At 42.4% G+C, this 22,495-nt stretch overlaps 1 protein-coding gene across 1 annotated transcript in view; it reads left to right on the top strand.

Moving 5' to 3' along the window:
- Positions 1 to 264: 264 nt before the first annotated feature.
- Positions 265 to 22,495, top strand: part of LOC118362196 (mitogen-activated protein kinase-binding protein 1-like) — a 75,088-nt gene continuing 52,857 nt past the window's right edge. Inside the window, 2 exon segments of the mRNA XM_035742371.2 lie at positions 265 to 1,284; positions 15,627 to 15,718. Of these exon segments, the coding sequence (XP_035598264.2) occupies positions 1,171 to 1,284; positions 15,627 to 15,718 (206 nt within the window). The 5' untranslated portion in view covers positions 265 to 1,170.

Raw genomic sequence — 22,495 nt, 5'->3', positions numbered from 1 at the left:
AAAAGGTAAATGAAAGGTTAAAGTCTTAAATAAAATATTCGAAAAAGTTTTACAATGCGACTGGAATTCTCTGTTTACATATAAATTAATAAAAAGCGGCTTTCAACAACTGTTTTCTTTCAAATTGTGCATTCGAGTGTAGAGTACTAAAACCAATTTACTGTTAAAGGGACGAGCTGCACATGAAATGGAGTGGGACAATTTCAACCACTAGATGGCGACATTGACTTGGTGAGCTGCTGCTGGTGAGATCTGGGTCAGAATGCTTTTCTAAAGTAATCAACAGATGACTGTCAAATGTTGACGCTTGCTACGAGGCGAGACTGAGGTCTGACCTGACAGTCCTGCCCAAAACTTCTTCATCAACGGGAAAGTAAAATACAGATATAAGTGTCGCAAGCGGTTGTCATTCAACCCTGCATGGAATAAACAGAAAAAGATTGATAGAAGCGGCAAGGTAGCTAGCTAGCTGGCATGTCACTGACAGTGCTTGGGGGCTATGCACAACGTTAGCCTACAGTTCCTAGCTAGCTTGCTAACGTTGTTGAATGGCATGCTAGTAGGCAATAGCACTGGGCATATTCTTCTTTAGCATGTGGTTTAGCTAACGGCAGTATCTTTCTTGCCCAATGTGGGGACGAAAGAGACAGCTGGGACATTGGCAGAAAGCTTGGCTAAGCTGCAGTAGCTAACCAAGAACTGGTATTGTGCCGCAGATCCAGTTTCACCAATGGCAGTTCTCATCGCGGAGGACGCAATGACACCAGACGAGGAGCCGCGGGGTGACTGACAGTCTTCAGGAACCCGACCATCGAAGTAGCTAGCTACTACTGCTGACAATCTGGGAACATGGACAATTTTTCCAAATGCATCCAGAGAAATATCTTTCCCAGTGGATCAGAATGTAATGCAAGAAGGACGGGTCATGTAGAAAAGCTTTCCAGGCAGACCAGGGCATGTAATGAACGGGAACCGCACACATCATGCCAACATAACACGCAACGCATTGAACCAGAAGGAAGCATGACAGCAAATTAACGTTTATTTTATCTTTGTATTTATTTTGCTGAACAACATTTGGTTTAGTCTGGCTATCACCACTGGTTCCCAGATTTTATGTACTAGTTCTATCAACCGATGTCTGAGATCAGTCAGAATTTAGATTTCATGATGACGGTGGAGGGTTCCACAATAAAGAGTCGGATCAAAAATCTTCTCCGCTCGCCATCTATCAAATTGAGAAGGAATAAAGATCGGAACCATAAAGAGAATCTCAGTAACAAGGTATGTATCCGGCGTGGATAGGATCAGTAGTAGACCATTATAACCAGCTTGTAGGTTTGCTATCAAACACAACGAGCGACCTTCCAGGCAATATCACGATAATGTTTATATAGGCCTAATTGAAATAGCGTTAATCTACAGGTAAAATTACATGATCAGCACATTCCTTTCCAGTGGAAATAATTGTCTGGCTCCTCATAGAGTCCAGAAACATTACATATTTAGGGAAGTGTGTCACTGATCATAAACCAAAAACATGAACATTGCATGCAGGCTTATTCCCCCTTGCAGAACAACCCCATGGAGGTTGTACGTAGCATTAATCCTCATCCCTCATAGTAGCCTAGTCCTGCAGTTAACTCCATATATCTTCATCTTGAAGTAATTGGTTACAACTAGTATATTACTGTCCCAATTGCAGTTACAGTGATTCCTATGGACAAAGGCTAGGATATTTGCAACTGTAAGTTGATTATATAGGAGAACTGTTCCCTAGTGTTGCTCCCTTAGTGTTGACGTGAGAAAATAGCATGTGACACACATGGCATGTGACACCTACCTCTCACAGACAGCTGTGATCCTTCCATTCACATGTAGGCTACAAGCTGCCTGTGTTTTCTCTCTCACAAAGGCACACACGTGACCTGTGCCTGACTGAACCCCCCTACAAAGCAATAAAGGAAAAAAACATTAGCCAAGTTAAGTTAAAATTTTTAATGTATTTTATTGAACCTTTATTTAACTCGGCAAGTCAGTTAATTAAGAACACATTCTTATTTACAATGACTGCGTACAAAAAGGCAAAAGGCCTCCTGCGGGGACGGGGGCTGGGATTAAAATATATATATTTTAAATAAAAATATGGATTACATAAACAACACTATATAAAGAGAGACCTAGGACAACATAGCATGGTAGCAACACAACATGACAACAATATGGTAGCAACACAACATGGCAGCATCACAACATGGCAGCAGCACAAAAACATGGCACAAACATTATTGGGCACAGGCAACAGCAAGAAGGTAGAAACAACAATACACCATGCAAAGCAGCCACAACTGTCAGTAAGTGTCCATGATTGAGTCTTTAAATGAAGAGATTGAGATAGAACTGTCCAGTTTGATTGTTTGTTGGCTAAATCTCCATCTGTGACAATAACACTGTACATTTGAAGTTTAAGTCCAAGAATGTAATCAATATGACAAGGTTTCATGTATAGTAAAGACCATTTTATTTGTAGGTGTAGACTAACAGTGAAATGCTTACTTACTGGTCCTTTCTAAATAAAATGTCATTTGAAACATGCACCGTATACAGCAGGTGTAGACCACCGGGTAGCCAATAAATACTGACATGAGGACTAAATAAACAGTGAATAACAATGAAGAGTCAAAATAACATGACTATGTAGAGAGTAACACTGTTGAATCGATGTGCAAGGGTACAAGGTAATTGATGTAGCTACACTATATATACAAAAATGTGTGGACAGCCTTTCAAATGAGTGGATTTGGCTATTTCAGCCACACCTGTTGCCGACAGGTGTATAAAATCGAGCACACAGCCATGCAATTTCCATAAACAAACATTGGCAGTAGAATGACCTTACTGAAGAGCTCAATGACATTCAACGTGGCACTGTCATAGGATGCCACCTTTCCAACAAGTCAGTGTGTAACATTTCAAAGCTGCACCGGTCAACTGTAAGTGCTGTTATTGGGAAGTGGAAACGTCTAAATAAATACAAATCCTCAGCAATCTACACAAAATAGCCCATAATGTCAAAGTAGGTTTTCAGAAATGTTTGAAAATGTATAATAATAATAATAATAATAATAATGAAATACCTTATTTTCATAAGTATTCAGACCCTGTGCTATGACAATCGAAATTGAGCTCAGGTGCATCCTGTTTCCATTGATCATCCTTGAGATGTTTCCGCAACTTGATTGGAGTCCACCTGTGGTAAATTCAATTGATTGGACATGATTTGGAAAGGCACACACCTGTCTATATAAGGTCCCATAGTTGACTGTGCATGTCAGAGCAAAAACCAAGGTAAGAGGTCGAAGGAATTGTCAGTAGAGCACCGAGACAGGATAGTGTCGAGGCACAGATCTGGGGAAGGGTACCAAACCATTTCTGCAGCATTGAAGATCCCCAAGAACACAGTGGCTTCATTCTTAAATGGAAGAAGTTTTGAACCACCAAGACTCTTCTTAGAGATGGCCTCCTGGCCAAACGGAGCAATCGGGGGAGAAGGGCCTTGGTCAGGGGGGTGACCAAGAACCCGATGGTCACTCTGACAGAGCTCTAGAGTTCCTCTGTGGAGATGGGAGAGAACCTTCCAGAAGGACAACCATCTCTGCAGCACTCCAATCATGCTTTTATGGTAGAGTGGCCAGACGGAAGCCACTCCTCAGTAAAAGGCATATGACAGCCCACTTCGAGTTTCCCAAAAGGCACCTAAAGACTCGCAGATCATGAGAAACAAGATTCTCTGGTCTGATGAAAACAAGATTGAAATCTTTGGCCTGAATGACAAGTGTCACTTCTGGAGGAAACCTGACACCATCCCTATGGTGAAGCATGGTGGTGGCAGTATCATGCTGTGGGGATGTTTTTCAGCGGCAGGGCCTGGGAGACTAGTCAGGATCGAGGCAAAGATGAATGGAGCAAAGTACAGAGAGATCCTTGATGAAAACCATCTCCAGAGCACCTCAGACTGAGAGCGAAGGTTCACCTTCCAACAGGACAATAACCCAAAGCACACAGCCAAGACAATGTAGGAGTGGCATCGGGACAAGTTTCTGAATTTCCTTGAGTGGCCCAGCCAGAGCTTGGACTTGAACCCGATCAAATATCTCTGGAGAGACCTGAAAATAGCTGTGCAGCAACGCTCCCCATCCAAAATGACAGAGCTTGAGAGAATCTGCAGAGAAGAATGAGAGAAACTCCCCAAATACAGTTGTGCCAAGCTTTTGGCATCATATCCCAGAAGACTTGAGGCTGTAATCGCTGCCAAAGGTGCATCAACAATGTACTGAGTAAAGGGTCTGAATACTTATTTAAATATGATATTAAAGTTTTTTATTTGTAATAAATTAGCAAACATTTTTTTTAAACTGTTTTTGCTTTGTCATTATGGGGTATTGTGTGTAAATTGATGAAAAAAAAACAATTTATTCCATTTTAGAATAAGGCTGTAACCTAACAAAATGTGGAAAAATTCAAGGGGTCTGAATTCTTTCCGAAGGCACAGTATGTAGGGGTAAAGTGACTAGGCAACAGAATAGATAAGAGACTGAGCTGTAGCAGTAGCATATGTGGAGCAGTAACAGCAGTGTGTGTGTGTTGGGGTGTAAGTGTGTGTGGGTAGAGACCAGTGTGTTTGCATAGTCAGTGCAATGAAGTTAGTTAAAAAAAGATTATAGAGGTCGACCGATTTACGATTTTTCAACACCATACCGATTATTGGAGGACCAAAAAAAGCCGATATCGATTAATCGACCCATATTTTTATATATACAGCATATCACAAAAGTGAGTACACCCCTCACATTTTTGTAAATATTTGAGTATATCTTTTCATGTGACAACACTGAAGAAAGGACACTTTGCTACAATGTAAAGTAGTGCGTGTACAGCTTGTACGGTATAATAGTGTAAATTTGCTGTCCCCTCAAAATAACTCGACACACAGCCATTAATGTCTAAACCGCTGGCAACAAAAGTGGGCCCAATTTGCCATTTTACCTCCCAGGTGTCATGTGACTCGTTAGTGTTACAAGGTCTCAGGTGTGAATGGGGAGCAGGTGTGTTAAATTTGGTGTCATCGCTCTCACACTCCCTCATACTGACTGGTCACTGGAAGTTCAACATGGCACCTCATGGCAAAGAACTCTCTGAGGATCTGTAAAAAAGAATTGTTGCTCTACATAAAGAAGATTGCCAAGACCCTGCAGCACGGTGGCCAAGACCATACAGCGGTTTAACTGGACAGGTTCCACTCAGAACAGGCCTCGCCATGGTCGACCAAAGAAGTTGAGTGCACGTGCTCAGCGTCATATGCAGAGGTTGTCTTTGGGAAATAGACTTATGAGTGCTGCCAGCATTGCTGCAGAGGTTGAAGGGGTGGGGGGTCAGCCTGTCAGTGCTCAGACCATATGCCGTACACTGCATCAAATTGGTCTGCATAGCTGTCGTTCCAGAAGGAAGCCTCTTCTAAAGATGATGCACAAGAAAGCCCGCAAACAGTTTGCTGAAGACAAGCAGACTAAGGACATGGATTACTGGAACCATGTCCCGTGGTCTGATGAGACCAAGATAAACTTATTTGGTTCAGATGGTGTCAAGCGTGTGTGGCGGTAACCAGGTGCCTACAGTCAAGCATGGTGGTGGGAGTGTCATGGTCTGGGGCTGCATGAGTGCTGCCGGCACTGGGGAGCTACAGTTCATTGAGGGAACCATGAATGCCAACATGTACTTTGACATACTGAAGCAGAGCATGAATACCCTCCCTTTGGAGACTGGGCCGCAGGGCAGTATTCCAACATGATAACGACCCCAAAAACACCTCCAAGATGACCACTGCCTTGCTAAAGAAGCTGAGGCTAAAGGTGATGGACTGGCCAAGCATGTCTCCAGACCTAAACCCTATTGAGCATCTGTGGGGCATCCTCAAACGGAAGGTGGAGGAGTGCAAGGTCTCTAACATCCACCAGCTCTGTGATGTCGTCATGGAGGAGTGGACGAGGACTCCAGTGGCAACCTGTGAAGCTCTGGTGAACTCCATTCCCAAGAGGGTTAAGGCAGTGCTGGAAAATGATAGTGGCCACACAAAATATTGACACTTTGGGCCCAATTTGGACATTTTCACTTAGGGGTGTACTCACTTTTGTTGCCAGCGGTTTAGACATTAATGGCTGTGTGTCAAGTTATTTTGAGGGGACAGCAAATTTACACTGTTATACAAGCCGTACACTTACATTGTCAGTGTTGTCACATGAAAAGATATACTCAAATATTTACAAAAATGTGAGGGGTTTACTCACTTTTGTGATCTACTGTATATATGTAAGTAATTATGACAATTACAACAATACTGAATGAACAATGAAAACGTTTATTTTAACTTAATATAATAAATAAAATCAATTTAGTCTCAAATAAATAATGAAACATGTTCAATTTGGTTTAAATAATGCAAAAACACAGTGTTGGAGAAGAAAGTAAAAGTGCAAAATGTTCTATGTAAAAAAGCTAACGTTTGGTGGTTCCTTTTTAACACGAGTCTTCAATATTCCCAGTTAAGAAGTTTTAGTTTGTCATTATTATAGGAATTATGACGCGTCGCCTATTTCTCTCTATACCATTTGTATTTCATATAACTTTGACTATTGGATGTTCTTATATGCACTTTAGTATTGCCAGCCTAATCATGGGAGTTGATAGGCTTGAAGTCATAAACAGCGCTATGGTTCAAGCATTGCTAAGAGCTGATGGCAAACGCGGTGAAGTGCTGTTTGAATGAATGTTTACGAGCCTGCTGCTGCCTACCACCGCTCAGTCAGACTGCTATATCAAATATCAAATCATAGACTTAATTATAATATAATAAACACACAAATGCGAGCCTTTGGTCATTAATATGGTAAAATCATGAAACTATCATTTTGAAAACAAAACGTTTATTCTTTCAGTGAAATACGGAACCGTTACATATTTTATCTAACGGGTGGCAACCCTAAGTGTAAATATTGCTGTTACATTGCACAACCTTCAATGTTATGTAATAATTATGTAAAATTCTGGCAAATTAATTACGGTCTTTGTTTGGAAAAAATGGTCTTCACACAGTTTGCAACGAGCCAGGCGGCCCAAACTGCTGCATATACCCTGACTCTGCTTGCACTGTGAACGCAAGAGAAGTGACAATTTCTCTAGTTAATATTGCCTGCTAACATGCATTTCATTTAACTAAATGTTCTGGTTTTAAAAATGTATACTTGTGTATTGATTTTAATTAAGAAAGGCATTGATGTTTATGGTGAGGTACATTTGTGCAACGATTGTGCTTTTTTCACGAATGCGCTTTTGTTAAATCGTCACCCGTTTGGCAAAGTTGAAGTAGGCTGTGATTTGATTTGATTTAAAAAAAATATATATATATTTCACCTTTATTTAACCAGGTAGGCTAGTTGAGAACAGGTTCTCATTTGCAACTGCGACCTGGCCAAGATAAAGCATAGCAGTGTGAACAGACAACACAGAGTTACAAATGGAGTAAACAATTAACAAGTCAATAACACAGAGAAAAAAGGGGAGTCTATATACAATGTGTGCAAAAGGCATGAGGAGGTAGGCGAATAATTACAATATTGCAGATTAACACTGGAGTGATAAATGATCAGATGATCATGTACAGGTGATATTGGTGAGCAAAAGAGCAGAAAAGTAAATAAATAAAAACTGTGGGGATGAGGTAGGTGAAAATGGGTGTGCTATTTACCAATAGATTATGTACAGCAGCAGCGATCGGTTAGCTGCTCAGCTAGCTGATGTTTGAAGTTGGTGAGGGAGATAAAAGTCTCCAACTTCAGCGATTTTGCAATTCGTTCCAGTCACAGGCAGCAGAGTACTGGAACGAAAGGCGGCCGAATGAGGTGTTGGCTTTAGGGATGATCAATGAGATACACCTGCTGGAGCGCGTGCTACGGATGGGTGTTGCCATCGTGACCAGTGAGCTGAGATAAGGCGGAGCTTTGCCTAGCATGGCCTTGTAGATGACCTGGAGCCAGTGGGTCTGGCGACGAATATGTAGCGAGGGCCAGCCGACTAGAGCATACAAGTCGCAGTGGTGGGTAGTATAAGGTGTTTTAGTGACAAAACGGATGGCACTGTGATAAACTGCATCCAGTTTGCTGAGAAGAGTGTTGGAAGCAATTTTGTAGATGACGTCGTCGAGGATCGGTAGGATAGTCAGTTTTACTAGGGTAAGCTTGGCAGCGTGAGTGAAGGAGGCTTTGTTGCGGAATAGAAAGCCGATTCTTGATTTGATTTTCGATTGGAGATGTTTGATATGGGTCTGGAAGGAGAGTTTGCAGTCTAGCCAGACTCCTAGGTACTTATAGGTGTCCACATATTCAAGGTCGGAACCATCCAGTGTGGTGATGCTAGTCGGGCATGCGGGTGCAGGCAGCGATCGGTTGAAAAGCATGCATTTGGTTTTACTAGCGTTTAAGAGCAGTTGGAGGCCACGGAAGGAGTGTTGTATGGCATTGAAGCTCGATTGGAGGTTAGATAGCACAGTGTCCAATGACGGGCCGAAAGTGTATACAATGGTGTCGTCTGCGTAGAGGTGGATCAGGGAATCGCCCGCAGCAAGAGCAACATCATTGATATATACAGAGAAAAGAGTCGGCCCGAGAATTGAACCCTGTGGCACCCCATAGAGACTGCCAGAGGACCGGACAACATTCCCTCCGATTTGACACACTGAACTCTGTCTGCAAAGTAATTGGTGAACCAGGCAAGGCAGTCATCTGAAAAACCGAGGCTACTGATTCTGCCGATAAGAATATGGTGATTGACAGAGTCGAAAGCCTTGGCAAGGTCGATGAAGACGGCTGCACAGTACTGTATTTTATCGATGGCGGTTATGATGTCGTTTAGTACCTTGAGTGTGGCTGAGGTGCACCCGTGACCGGCTCGGAAACCAGATTGCATAGCGGAGAAGGTACGGTGGGATTCGAGATGGTCAGTGACCTGTTTGTTGACTTGGCTTTCGAAGACCTTAGATAGGCAGGGCAGGATGGATATAGGTCTGTAACAGTTTGGGTCCAGGGTGTCTCCCCCTTTGAAGAGGGGGATGACTGCGGCAGCTTTCAATCCTTGGGGATCTCAGACGATATGAAAGAGAGGTTGAACAGGCTGGTAATAGGGGTTGCGACAATGGCAGCGGATAGTTTCAGAAATAGAGGGTCCAGATTGTCAAGCCCAGCTGATTTATACGGCTCCAGGTTTTGCAGCTCTTTCAGAACATCTGCTATCTGGATTTGGGTAAAGGAGAACCTGGAGAGGCTTGGGCGAGGAGCTGCGGGGGGCCGGAGCTGTTGGCCGAGGTAGGAGTAGCCAGGCGGAAGGCATGGCCAGCCGTTGAGAAATGCTTGTTGAAGTTTTCGATAATCATGGTTTTGTCGGTGGTGACCGTGTTCCCTAGCTTCAGTGCAGTGGGAAGCTGGGAGGAAGTGCTCTTGTTCTCCATGGACTTCACAGTGTCCCAGAACTTTTTGGAGTTGGAGCTACAGGATGCAAACCTCTGCCTGAAGAAGCTGGCCTTAGCTTTCCTGACTGACTGCGTGTATTGGTTCCTGACTTCCCTGAACAGTTGCATATCGCGGGGACTGTTCGATGCTATTGCAGTCCGCCACAGGATGTTTTTGTGCTGGTCGAGGGCAGTCAGGTCAGGAGTGAACCAAGGGCTGTATCTGTTCTTAGTTCTGCATTTTTTGAACGGAGCATGCTTATCTAAAATGGTGAGGAAGTTACTCTTAAAGAATGACCAGGAATCCTCAACTGACGGGATGAGGTCAATGTCCTTCCAGGATACCCGGGCCAGGTCGATTAGAAAGGCCTGCTCACAGAAGTGTTTTAGGGAGCGTTGACAGTGATGAGGGTGGTCGTTTGACTGCGGCACCGTAGCGGATACAGGCAATGAGGCAGTGGTCGCTGAGATCCTGGTTGAAGACAGCGGAGGTGTATTTGGAGGGCCAGTTGGTCAGGATGACGTCTATGAGGGTGCCCTTGCTTACAGAGTTAGGGTTGTACCTGGTGGGTTCCTTGATGATTTGTGTGAGATTGAGGGCATCTAGCTTAGATTGTAGGACTGCCGGGGTGTTAAGCATATCCCAGTTTAGGTCACCTGACAGAACAAACTCTGAAGCTAGATGGGGGCAATCAATTCACAAATGGTGTCCAGGGCACAGCTGGGAGCTGAGGGGGGTCGGTAGCAGGCGGCAACAGTGAGAGACTTATTTCTGGAGAGAGTGATTTTCAGAATTAGTAGTTCGAACTGTTTGGGTATGGACCTGGAAAGTATGACATTACTTTGCAGGCTATCTCTGCAGTAGACTGCAACTCCTCCCCCTTTAGCAGTTCTATCTTGACGGAAGATGTTATAGTTGGGTATGGAAATCTCAGAATTTTTGGTGGCCTTCCTGAGCCAGGATTCAGACACGGCAAGGACATCAGGGTTAGCAGAGTGTGCTAAAGCAGTGAGTAAAACAAACTTAGGGAGGAGGATTCTGATGTTGACATGCATGAAACCAAGGCTTTTTCGATCACAGAAGTCAACAAATGAGGGTGCCTGGGGACATGCAGGGCCTGGGTTTACCTCCACATCACCCGTGGAACAGAGAAGGAGTAGTATGAGGGTGCGGCTAAGGGCTATAAAAACTGGTCGCCTAGAGCGTTGGGGACAGAGAATAAGAGGAGCAGGTTTCTGGGCATGGTAGAATATATTCAGGGCATAATGCGCAGACAGGTGTATGGTGGGGTGCGGGTATGGCGGAGGTAAGCCCAGGCACTGGGTGATGATGAGAGAGGTTTTATCTCTGGACATGCTGGTTGTAATGGGTGAGGTCACCGCATATGTGGGAGGTGGGACAAAGGAGGTATCAGGGGTATGAGGAGTGGGACTAGGGGCTCCATAGTGAACTAAAACAATGATAACTAACCTGAGCAACAGTATACAAGGCATATTGACATTTGAGAGAGACATACAGCGAGGCATACAGTAATCACAGGTGTTTGAATTGGGAAAGCTAGCTAAAACAGTGGGTGAGACAACAGCTAATCAGATAGCATAACAACAGCAGGTAAAATGCAGGTAAAATGGCATGCGCTGATGACAAATTAACAGGCACCGCATTGATTATATGCAACGCAGGACAAAGCTAGTTATCCTAGTGATATCATCAACCATGTTTCGTTAACTCGTGATTATATTAAGATTTGTTGTTTTTTACAAGTTGAGTTTAATGCTAGCTTGCAACTTACTCACAGGTCCTTTTGTGTAACAGGTGGTCAGCCTACCAAACAGTCTCCTCGTAGATTGCAATGTAATCGGCCCTCATCGGCGTCCAAAAAGGCTGATTACCGATTGTTATGAAAGCTTGAAATCGGACCTAATTAATCGGCCATGCCAATTAATCGGTCAACCTCTAAAAAGGATCAATGCAGGTAATCCGGATAGTCATTTAATTAGCTTAGGGCTGTTTCCAATTAAAATAAATCTTGGTCGACCAAGATTCGCCTGTTCTTTCAACCAATCGATTGGTAGAAATGTCAAAACGTGTATTGTTCCATATATAGACAAATCAACTATATACACTGAGCTTGTCTGATGCTTTAAGCACACTGTTGGATTACAGTGATAGCACTGAAGTACATAACTTGTTGAGTAGTTGACTCAAAGAGAGAGAAAGACAATAGTAAAACTTTTTTTTAATAAATTAATTTCTTCAAAAATGAAGGAGAACCAAGAGAGCTTTGTTATGAAGTATTTTATTTTCACTTACTTAGCTAGCATTCGAAGAAGGACAGTTTTACTGCTTCTTTAATCAGAACAACAGTTTTCAGCTGTGCTAACATAATTGCAAAAAGGTTGTCTAATGATCAATTAGCCTTTTAAAATGATAAACTTGGATTAGCTAACACAACGTGCCATTGGAACATAGGAGTGATGGTTGCTGATAATGGGCCTCGGTACGCCTATGTAGATATTCCATTAAAAATCAGCCGTTTCCAGCTACAATAGTTATTTACAACAATAACAATGTCTACACTGTATTTCTGATCAATTTGATGTTATTTTAATGGACAAAAAAATAGCTTTTCTTTCAAAAACAAAGACATTTCTAAGTGACCCCAAACTTTTGAACGGTAGTGTATATGGATGATTTATAAAGCCAGGCACATTTATCAGTTAGGCTGTTGATTATTAACTAAGTTTTGGTTTCCTCTCTACTCACTTTTCTTAGACAATAAGGCACAGGTTTTTTTCTAGTCTCCTCATTCTGCTGCTGCCTCCGCCGCATTGTTCTCAACACCAATATGCTGGTTAACTTTGCTACTATGCACATAGCAACATGGTCTAGGAAAAGGTGCCAATTCAAAAGCACACTGATGTGTTTCAGAACCGCGGACAGCGACCACTATCCAACGCGGGAGAAGGCGCATTTGTTATAAAATAATATTATTTTTTATTAGTGTTGCAACAATGTTCTTATGTAATATAACCATATACAATTTCAGTAGCACTGAGCCATCCCTGCGGTCTCCACAATAGATTAGTCCACTCAGACAGGCGCGAATCAGAGAGGGGTCTTGTACACCATGATATACACAGTACCAGTTGAAAGTTTGGACACACCTACTCATTCAAGGGTTTGTCTTTATTTCGACTATTTTCTACATTGTAGAATAATAGTGAAGACATCAAAACTATGAAATAACACATATGGAATCATGTAGTAACCAAAAAGGTGTTAAACAAATCAAAATATATTTTACATTTTAGATTATTTAAAGTTGCCACCCTTTGACTTGATGGCAGCTTTGCACAGTCTTGGCATTCTCTCAACTAGCTTCATGAGGAATCCTTTTCCGACAGTGTTGAAGGAGTTCCCACATATGCTGAGCACTTGCTGCTTTTCCTTCACTCTGCGGTCCAACTCATCCCAAACCATCTCAATTGGGTTGAGGTCAGGTGATTGTGGAGGCCAGGTCATCTGATATAGCACTCCATCACTCTCCTTGGTCAAATAGTCCTTCCACAGCCTGGATGTATTGAAGTTATGCTACTTCTTCCTATTGTCTGTATTTCGTTTTGCTTAATGATATATACATAATGTGAGTCATCATCTGCCTTACTGTGGTTGCTTTATTATTGAAGTGAGCTTCATTCATTTGTTTTCTTAGGGTGTAGGCTAATAAGAGGTGATGGAAAGATTTTGCAGACAGCCTACTGGCTTAGTGTGAAGCACTCTGGAGTAGGGAGTCAGACAAAGGAATATGCCGCTTTTGTTTGAATACGAGGGAAGTAAGGAGTGGATTTTCTTGTTATCCTGAGGCTGATTTATTTCTAAGGCAGTGAGTGGAGCTCTAGAAGATTACTCACTGTATGTAGCCTTGAACCTAGAACATAGTAGCATTAGTGTATGGATCCCAAATGACACCCGTTTCCATCACATAGTGCACTTATTTTGACCATTCCATAGATCTTTGGTCCATAGACCCCCAGTCCTTAACGATTGCAAGCCTACCCATAACATGATGCAGCCACCACTGTGCTTGAAAATATGGAGAGCGGTACTCAATAATGTGTTGTATTGGATTTGTATTGGACCAAAAATGTATTGCTTTGGGGTTAGGGTTAGAATACTATAGTACAGTTTCAGAGGATACTACTAAATGTTTCGGCCCTACCGATCTACCCTCTGGCGCTTGCTCCCCTATTCCTTCATCAGTTTTTAAAATAGAATTTAGCCATGAAAGCGAGCGGGGATGCAGACCCAGATCAGTCTTCTGTTATTACATTTGTACATTGGAGCAGCACACAGAGCGAGCAAAGTTGGTACATTGGCCTGATATAACCAAGAGCACAGGCCAATCTAAGTTCGCTGTCACGCTGCAGTGCCAGGGAGGAAAACCAGTTTGGCGACAGGCATGCATGCTTTACAGTCTCGTCTCTAGCTCAAATGGTTAAGACAATATGACTGTCAATGGGATTTATCTGTTAATTGAATTATTTGAATATTCCACCCTGAAACCATATAATTGTATGGAATTGATTAGAATGTATAAAATTATAATCAATAAATGTGTAGTTCTAGTCAGAATTAGGGTTAAACAATATAGCTAATGTTTGTCTTTATGGTATTTTAAAGACAGACTGTCTGAGCAAACTTCGGCGCCGACCTGACTAGAGATTTGGGAGAGAACGGGGAGTACGTCTCAAGGTCTCCCTAATCTCTGTCGGCTGGGTAGTGAGACAGTATGTGCGTAGGATACCTTCTGTTAGTGTGAATGTGTGTGCGTAGCAGGGCATTGTGTGCTAATGTTTGTGTGAATGTGTGTGCGTATGGATGTGTGTGCGTGAGAAGCCAGTATAAAATTAATTGTTTTCTATTCTTGACTTTAGAACGTTCACGTGAATGACTATTGTAGACTGGGCCTCTGTCTGTTTTCATTTCAATCAGTATCTTACAAATCCTGATTTAGCAGACTGAGTAGTTTAATTGAATTGGTTTATGAACATTGAGAACATAATTCTCGTGACAATGACCCATACAACCGGAGCTACCTTATTAATACCTGGATGCTAATTATTGGTTTGATAACAAACAACGCCGTTCAGTCATGTTATCTAGCTAGCTAGCAGCCTGGTAACTTGACATTAGATCGAGGCAAATTTGATTGGCACATGTTGATTCAGGCTTCTTCTTCTTCTTTGGACTTTATATGGTGGTTGGCAACCAACTTTAAGGTGCATTACCACTACCGACTTGACTGCAGTGTGGGCCTCAGTTAATCTTTCAATCACCTACGTTGGTATATGCTCCTAAAAACCAATGAGGAGATGGCACGTGGGTACATGCTCCTAAAAACCAATGAGGAGATGGCACGTGTGTATATGCTCCTAAAAACCAATGAGGAGATGGCACGTGGGTATATGCTCCTAAAAACCAATGAGGAGATGGGAGATGCAGGACTTGCAGCGTGTTAAGCGTCACAAGTAGAACCAAGTTCTGTTTTAGCACCTCGTTGACGCGTGTGAGCAGTGTGGGTACAATGATTGAAATGCATGTATTTGTAAATGTATTTTGCTACACATGCGACGCGAGTGGTGTGGTCAGCATGTAATGTAAGCCTAAACTATATACAACAATCTATCTCTTTCTGGTGCTCCTTACATTCTGTTTGGTGCCCAACGTTTCTAAAGTTGGGAACAGTGTGTGTATGTGCTTGTGGGAGAGAAAATGGTATGTGTGTTTATGTGAGAGGAGGAGACAGAGTGTGTGAGGGAGGATGTGTGTTTTACAGCTGAAGAGTAAAGATGGTTTCATGCAGTGTTTTCCCCATACTGCCACAATGACATGCAAATCATTATGCGTGTACAAAACATTAGGATCACCTGCTTTCATTTAGCAAAATACCACATATTTGGTCTGTAGTTTGTGTATGAATTATTTAACAACATGGTGTAATGTAATGTGTGTTTCCATTCATTTTATTGTGGAGATGTAATAAGCTTTGTGTTATTTATTTCTCAGGTTACATTAGAGAAGGTGCTGGGGATCACAGCATTTGGGAACCGTGCTTTGGCCTGCGACCCTCGCTCCGGACTAGTGGCCTACCCAGCTGGGTGAGTGACCGTGGTGAACACCCATTACACACCAAAATCACACCCAACAACTGCACCTAATTTGTGGAGAAATCCACAGAAATACGTGACAATGAATGTGTAGTAGTACAGGGAATACGTTGACTGTGTATGCCTAGTCCTGCACCTTGTTTAAATTCCCACATCTTGTCCTTCTGCTACTTGATTAGTCAACTTCAATGCAATGCTTGCTGTTCTTTTTTCTGTTGTCTTTCCATGTCATTTCAGTAAGCCAATTAATTCTGTAGTTAGCATTCCTAAACATTATTTTATTAAAATAACATTTTGTCTCTGAGAAATTAAGCTAATATTAATTACATTTATTGCATTTTAATTTATAGGATTCAGATAATATTCAGTAAATACAGTACCCAACATCTGATTTGGACCAAACGTCTTCCTACCAATGGGTAAGAAATTATGAATACCCAAATAAATTCTGAAGCCACCCCATGCAAATCCCACCCCAACAATCAGTATAAGGTGTCAGTTGTCTATGTCTGACAATTAGTAGGAAGCTGCGGCTTGGAGAATTGCTTCTCCAACTATGTAATGTATTCCCAGTGAATCTGCTGATGTTTTCTTTTCCTGTTAAGAGAAATAAATCCTACACAGAGAACAGACACATCTCAACATCAACTGTCCGGAGGAGACTGTGAGAATCAGGCCTTCATGGTCGAATTGCTGCAAAGAAACCAGTACTAAAGGACACCGATAAGAAGAAGAGACTTGCTTGGGCCAAAAAACATGAGCAATGGACATTAGACCGGTGGAAATCTGTCCTTTGGTCTGATGAGTCCAAGTTTGAGATTTTTGGTTCCAACAGCTGTGTCTTTGTGAGATACAGAGTAGGTGAATGGATGATCTCTGCATGTGTGGTTCCCACCGTGAAGCATGGAGGAGGAGGTGTGATGGTGTGGGGGAACTTGGTGACACTGTCAGAATTTATTTAGAATTCAAGGCACACTTAACCAGCATGGCTACCACAGCGATTCGACATCCCATCTGATTTGCGCTTAGTGGGACTATAATTTGTTTTTCAACAGGACAATGACCCACCACACCTCCAGGCAATGTAAGAGCTATTTGACAAAGAAGGAGAATGATGGAGTGCTGCATCAGATGACCTGGCCTCCACAATCACCAGACCTCAACCAAATTGAGATGGTTTGGGATGAGGTAGACCGCAGAGTGAAGGAAAAGCAGCCAACAAGTGCTCAGCAAATGTTGGAACTCCTTCAAGACTCTTGGAAAAGCATTCCAGGTGAAGCTGGTTGAGAGAATGCCAAGAATGTGCAAAGCTGTCATTAAGGCAAATGGTGGCTACTTTGAAGAATCTAAAATCATAAATATATTTGATTTGTTTAACACTTTTTGTTTTCTACATATGTGTTATTCCATAGTTTTGATCTCTTCACTATTATTATACACTGTAGAAAACAGTCAAAATAAAGAAAAACCCTTGAATGAGTAGGTGTGTCCAAACTTTTCACTGGCACTGGATGTGCCTGTGCACAGCTACACAAATTACATCTTGGCAAAAAGCTATTAATTAATTAAAGATGAACTGGTCTGGTCCCCATAGATGTATCCCTTTTTATGAGTAAAACATTAGGCTATATAGTAATGGTTTACTAGCTCTACCTGCTCATATTCTTCAGAATATGAGATTTTTCTATTTATACAACATTTGGTCTGATTGACTAGCATCCTGTCCAAGGGGGTGTACTTGTAGCCTACATCAAGCTGCTTTAGGCTTCAGAAACAGGTGATTGTCTAGGCCAAGCCTTACTCTAGTCTGTCTGTAGTGTTGTTGTAGTAGTAAGTAGCCTTATATCATTGTGGGACTGTTCCATTCTACTGGCACATGATGTTATGAATCCTATGTGGTTTCCGTACATGAATCCTACCTATGTGGTTTCATAACTGATAGGCCGCCAGGGCCGGCTGGTTTTATCATCAAGACTAGTATCCGTACAGCACAGTCATCTATGTGGGTATGGGGAAACTGGAATATCAGGATCCCAATTTGTTGAATGCTGAGTGTGTGGCGAGGGAGGATATTTGTTTGATTTACAATGGCCTCGTTGTACAACTAGTTTCGTCTATGATGACTGAAGGATATGAGCATTTGCTGCAAATGTCTTAAATGACACCTTTACATACCCCTCTTTATTGTAAGAACATTTATGGCAGAACCTGAATGCAGCACACTTTAGGTCAATTTCCATTGTGCTATATATACAGTGCAACCTAGAATGATGGGTGCGTTGGTAAATTTACTTTGGCTATCTACTCCGATTTCGGAGCTCTCTCGTCTGAGTGTCAGAGCGCCGAATAACTGATGATTTTATGAACGCTCAACACCCGTTGAATTTGGCCACTGTCAGTAAATGTTAGCAAAAAAGCGTAATTAAATTGTTATCAGCGGTAGTACAGTTACAGTCACCAACGCTCTGGATAACATGAAAACAGCCTGCTAGGGCGAGCTGGTTAGGACTGAGCAAATGGCACTCCAGTGTGAATTTACGAACACACCCGATCCGATATGTGCGACTATTGAACAGGATAGTACTGTATGGGGTTTGAATGAATGTATGGCTGGGTCCTCTGAAGCAGCATCTGTCGTGTATTGGTTAATTTGGATCCTTTTGCCGAAGCAGCAGCTATTCTTCCTGGGATCCACACAAAAACATAAAACACGACAAGCAACAAAACACTGATGGACAACAACAGTCTCACGTTTAAATACAATGATTTACAAACAATACAACTAAAGATTGTGTGTGTTAGATTGTGTGTGTGCTTGTGTTTGTGTGTCATTTCACAGTCCCTAATGTGCCATGAGATGTTTTATATTTTTTTACATACATTTTTGCTTTTTGCTTGAGAGATGGGAGTTCCATGCGATCATCGCTCCTTATAATACTGTGCATTGCCTTGCCGAAAATATGTGTTGGACTTGGGGACTGTGAAGAGACCTCTGATGACATGTCTAGTGATGTGGAATAAATGTCCTCAGTGAGAATTAAATGTCCTACTGCTGGATAAATCTAACATGCATGAATAGATGTGTGCCACAGGCCCTCGTCCTGACCGCACCGCACTGCAGCAAACTGGGTCAGTAGTAGCACTGTGTGTGTGTGTGTGTGTGGGGGGGGGTTGCATGTGCGTATGTGTGAGGGGAATACTCCTTAGACCACTCTGCTCCAGAGAAGAGGAGTGGGCTCTGCCTCTGTGCTGCATTGCAGCTCTCTGCTGGAGGGTCTTACTACAGCCTGAGCCTTTGTAACTGCAAGCTTGCAAATGAGCCTGCTGTATTCTCAGAAGGATGCCGTAAAGACTTAAGGCAATGGATGGACAAAATAAGAAATGCAGAGGAGAATACAAAAATACAGCTCAAATGAATGCTTCGACTACTAAGAATAGCCTGAATCCTGAGGCAGTAAATATTTGGCTCCCATGAGCTCTACCTTCCTCTTTATGAAGACTACTGTATGCCGGTCTCTTCTGTAGTCTCTCTTATTGGTTCACTTAGAAAAGAAAAGCTGCACACTCTCATGGCTCCGATGGAATACATTTAATAGATGCCAACATTTGGACAGCTACAGTGTGCTGCCTTCAGGGTTTCAGCAGATTCAAGCAGCATAGCTGGCACAGAGCTCAGGGAAACACTAGATATCACCATCATTGTTAGCCACTTACTTAGCCGTACTGGGCAGACAGGACAGGAAACTTGCAGTAAGGGCAGATTAACAACAAGGTCGTCCAGTCTGTCTCAGCATGAACAGAGGATGAGAAATAAGACAGTATCAGCTTGGGGGGAGGGGTAGGGTCTGCAGTGGACTGGCAGATTGGAGGGTGGTCTCTGTCTCCTCTCTTGGGTTGGAAGGAAACTGATATCCCCTCCTTGTTGACGCCACAGACCCTGCGGGGCTTTCTCATCTCAGAGGCTTGACCACCTGTCAGTCTGCTAAACCAACCCACCAGATGGCTGATAGGTGACTGATGATGATGGTAGTAACCGTGTGGCAATACTTTTACTCAGCCTACCCTGAATTAGCCATAGGTATAGGCTCTAATTTTAACTTGTTTTTCAAATTATTTTTGAACGATGGCCTCTCAAATATACCGGTAGGCCCAATGTAGACCGCACATTCTGAAGGTGCCTATGACTTAACCTGTCGGATAAGTAAATATTTGATTTATATTGCTGTGAAGTCAGAATACTTTCACAAGATTATGTGCTTGCTACCATGTTGGACAGCAATAGTTTTATTGCTGTGAAAGTACAGAAGCAGTCAAACATTTGGACACACCTACTCATTCCAGGGTTTTTCTTTATTTTTAATGTTTTCTACAGTGTAGAATAATAGTGAAGACATCAAAACTGTCAAATAACACATAAGGAATCATGTAGTAACCAAAAAAGTGTTAAACAAATCTAAATATATTTTAGATTCATCAAAGTAGCCACCCTTTGCCTTGATGACAGCTTTGCACACTCTTGGCATTCTCTCAACCAGCTTTACCTGGAATGCTTTTCCAACAGTCTTGAAGGAGTTCCAACATATGCTGAGCACTTGTTGGCTGCTTATCCTCCACCTTGTGGTCCAACTCAATCCAAACCATCTCAATTTCGTTGAGGTTGGGTGATTGTGGAGGCCAGGTCATCTGATGCAGAACTCCATCATTCTCCTTCTTAGCCATTGTCCATTTGAAAAACAAATGATAGCCCCACTAAGGGTAAACCAGGTGGGATGGCGTATCACTGCAGAATGCTGTGGTAGCCATGCTGGTTAAGTGTGCCTTGAATTCTAAATAAATCCTGACAGTGTCACCAGCAAAGTACCATCACACCTCCTCCTCCATGCTTCACGGTGGGAACCACACATGCAGAGATCATCCATTCACCTACTCTGTATCTCACAAAGACACGGCTGTTGGAACCAAAAATCTCAAATTTGGACTCATCAAACCAAAGGACAGAGTTCCACCGGGCTACTGTCCATTGCTCATGTTTTTTGCCCCAAGCAAGTCTCTTCTTCTTATTGATGTCCTTTTAGTGGTGGTTTCTTTGCAGCAATTCGACCATGAAGGTCTTATTAATGCAGTCTCCTCTGGACAGTTGATGTTGAGATGTGTCTGTTACTTGAACTCTGTGAAACATTTATTTGGGCTGCAATTTCTGAGTCGGGTAACTCTAATGAATTTATCGTCTGCAGCAGAGGTAGCTCTGCGTCTTCTTTTCCTGTGGTGGTCCTCATGAGAGCCAGTTTCATCATAGCGCTTGATGGTTTTTGTAACTTAACTGCACTTGAAGAGACTTTAAGTTCTTGAAATGTACCACGTTGACTGACCTTCATGTCTGTAATGATAGACTGTCGTTTCTCTTTGCTTATTTGAGCTGTTCTTGCCATAATATGGACTTGGTCTTTTACCAAATAGGCCTATCTTCTGTATACCACCCCTACCTTGTCACAACATAACTCATTGGCTCAAATGCATTAAGAAGGAAAGAAATTCCACTTTTAACAAGGCACACCTGTTAATTGAAATGCATTCCAGGTGACTACGTCATAAAGCTGGTTGAGAGAATGCCAAGAGTGTGCAAAGCTGTCATGTAGGCTACTTCGAAGAATCGCAAATATTAGATATATTTTGATTTGTTAAATCATTTTTTGTTACTGCATGATTCCATATGTGTTATTTCATAGTTTTGATGCCTTCACTATTATGCTACAATGTAGAAAATAGTAAAAATACAGAAAAACCCTTGAATGAGTAGGTGTGTCCAAACTTTTGACTGGTACTGTATGTGTCCCAAATGGCACCATATATGCTGTTTAGCTATTGATTAGGACACATAGTGCACTCCTTTTGACCAGAGATCTATATAGGGAATAGGGTGCCATTTGGGATACATTCAATGTCTGCAAAGTAGTGTTCTTTTCTAGTTGGGGAAAACATGCTTAGTCTGACGAAAGCACAAGACCTTTCGTAATGCTTAGCTTAATTGTAGTCATGTTACTGTAGTCATGCAATTTTGTCTACCAAACACTCCAGCTTGCAAGGGAGGGAGTGCAGCACATATTCTTCAAGAGATACAGTGAATTTCTGATTCATGGCTTTGCTAATAAATAGCCAACTGTGTTTATTTGACTGTGCTTGCAGACACAGGATGAGCAGCAGTGTCTGGGATAGACAAAACAGGATAGCAGTCGACAGTTTGTGCTGGCCTAGTACTGCAGTCTGCCCTGTGTGAAAGAGAACGTGTAGGATTATTTTGCCTGAGAGAGGACGCTGACCTTGATTACTCAGCCGTCCTCCGAAAGGTCATTGATCTGAACCCTGTTTGTCAATCCCATCACATTCTCTATATAAATACATACTCCAATCCAAGAATGATGTTATAGATAGATTGATAGATATGCTAGATACTAACGACTCAATAACTTTCTCGCTTCCCCTGTGAACCCCAGTGGATCTATGGAAGGCGGAAGTACATGGAGTGTTTGTGGTGAGATGAGTAATGGGATATTGAAACATGAGATCATTCCCCTCCCACCCCCGTGGCTCTGGCTGAAGTAATGCCACAGAGTAGACAGCCTTGAGGCATTCCTTTACCTCAGATGAAGGCTTTTAAAGCACAAACCAGATGACCACCAAGGCATTGAAGGAATTAACATCATAGTGCACTCACTCAGCAACGTGCAGCTTCTTTTCTACCTATTGAATGAGATGACAGCACAGCGGACA

This window comes from Oncorhynchus keta, chromosome 29 (assembly GCF_023373465.1).
Source record: "Oncorhynchus keta strain PuntledgeMale-10-30-2019 chromosome 29, Oket_V2, whole genome shotgun sequence".
Taxonomy (NCBI): Eukaryota; Metazoa; Chordata; class Actinopteri; order Salmoniformes; family Salmonidae; genus Oncorhynchus; species Oncorhynchus keta.
The sequence above is the reverse complement of the archived record's forward strand: the minus strand, read 5'-3'. Positions and strand labels throughout refer to the sequence as shown.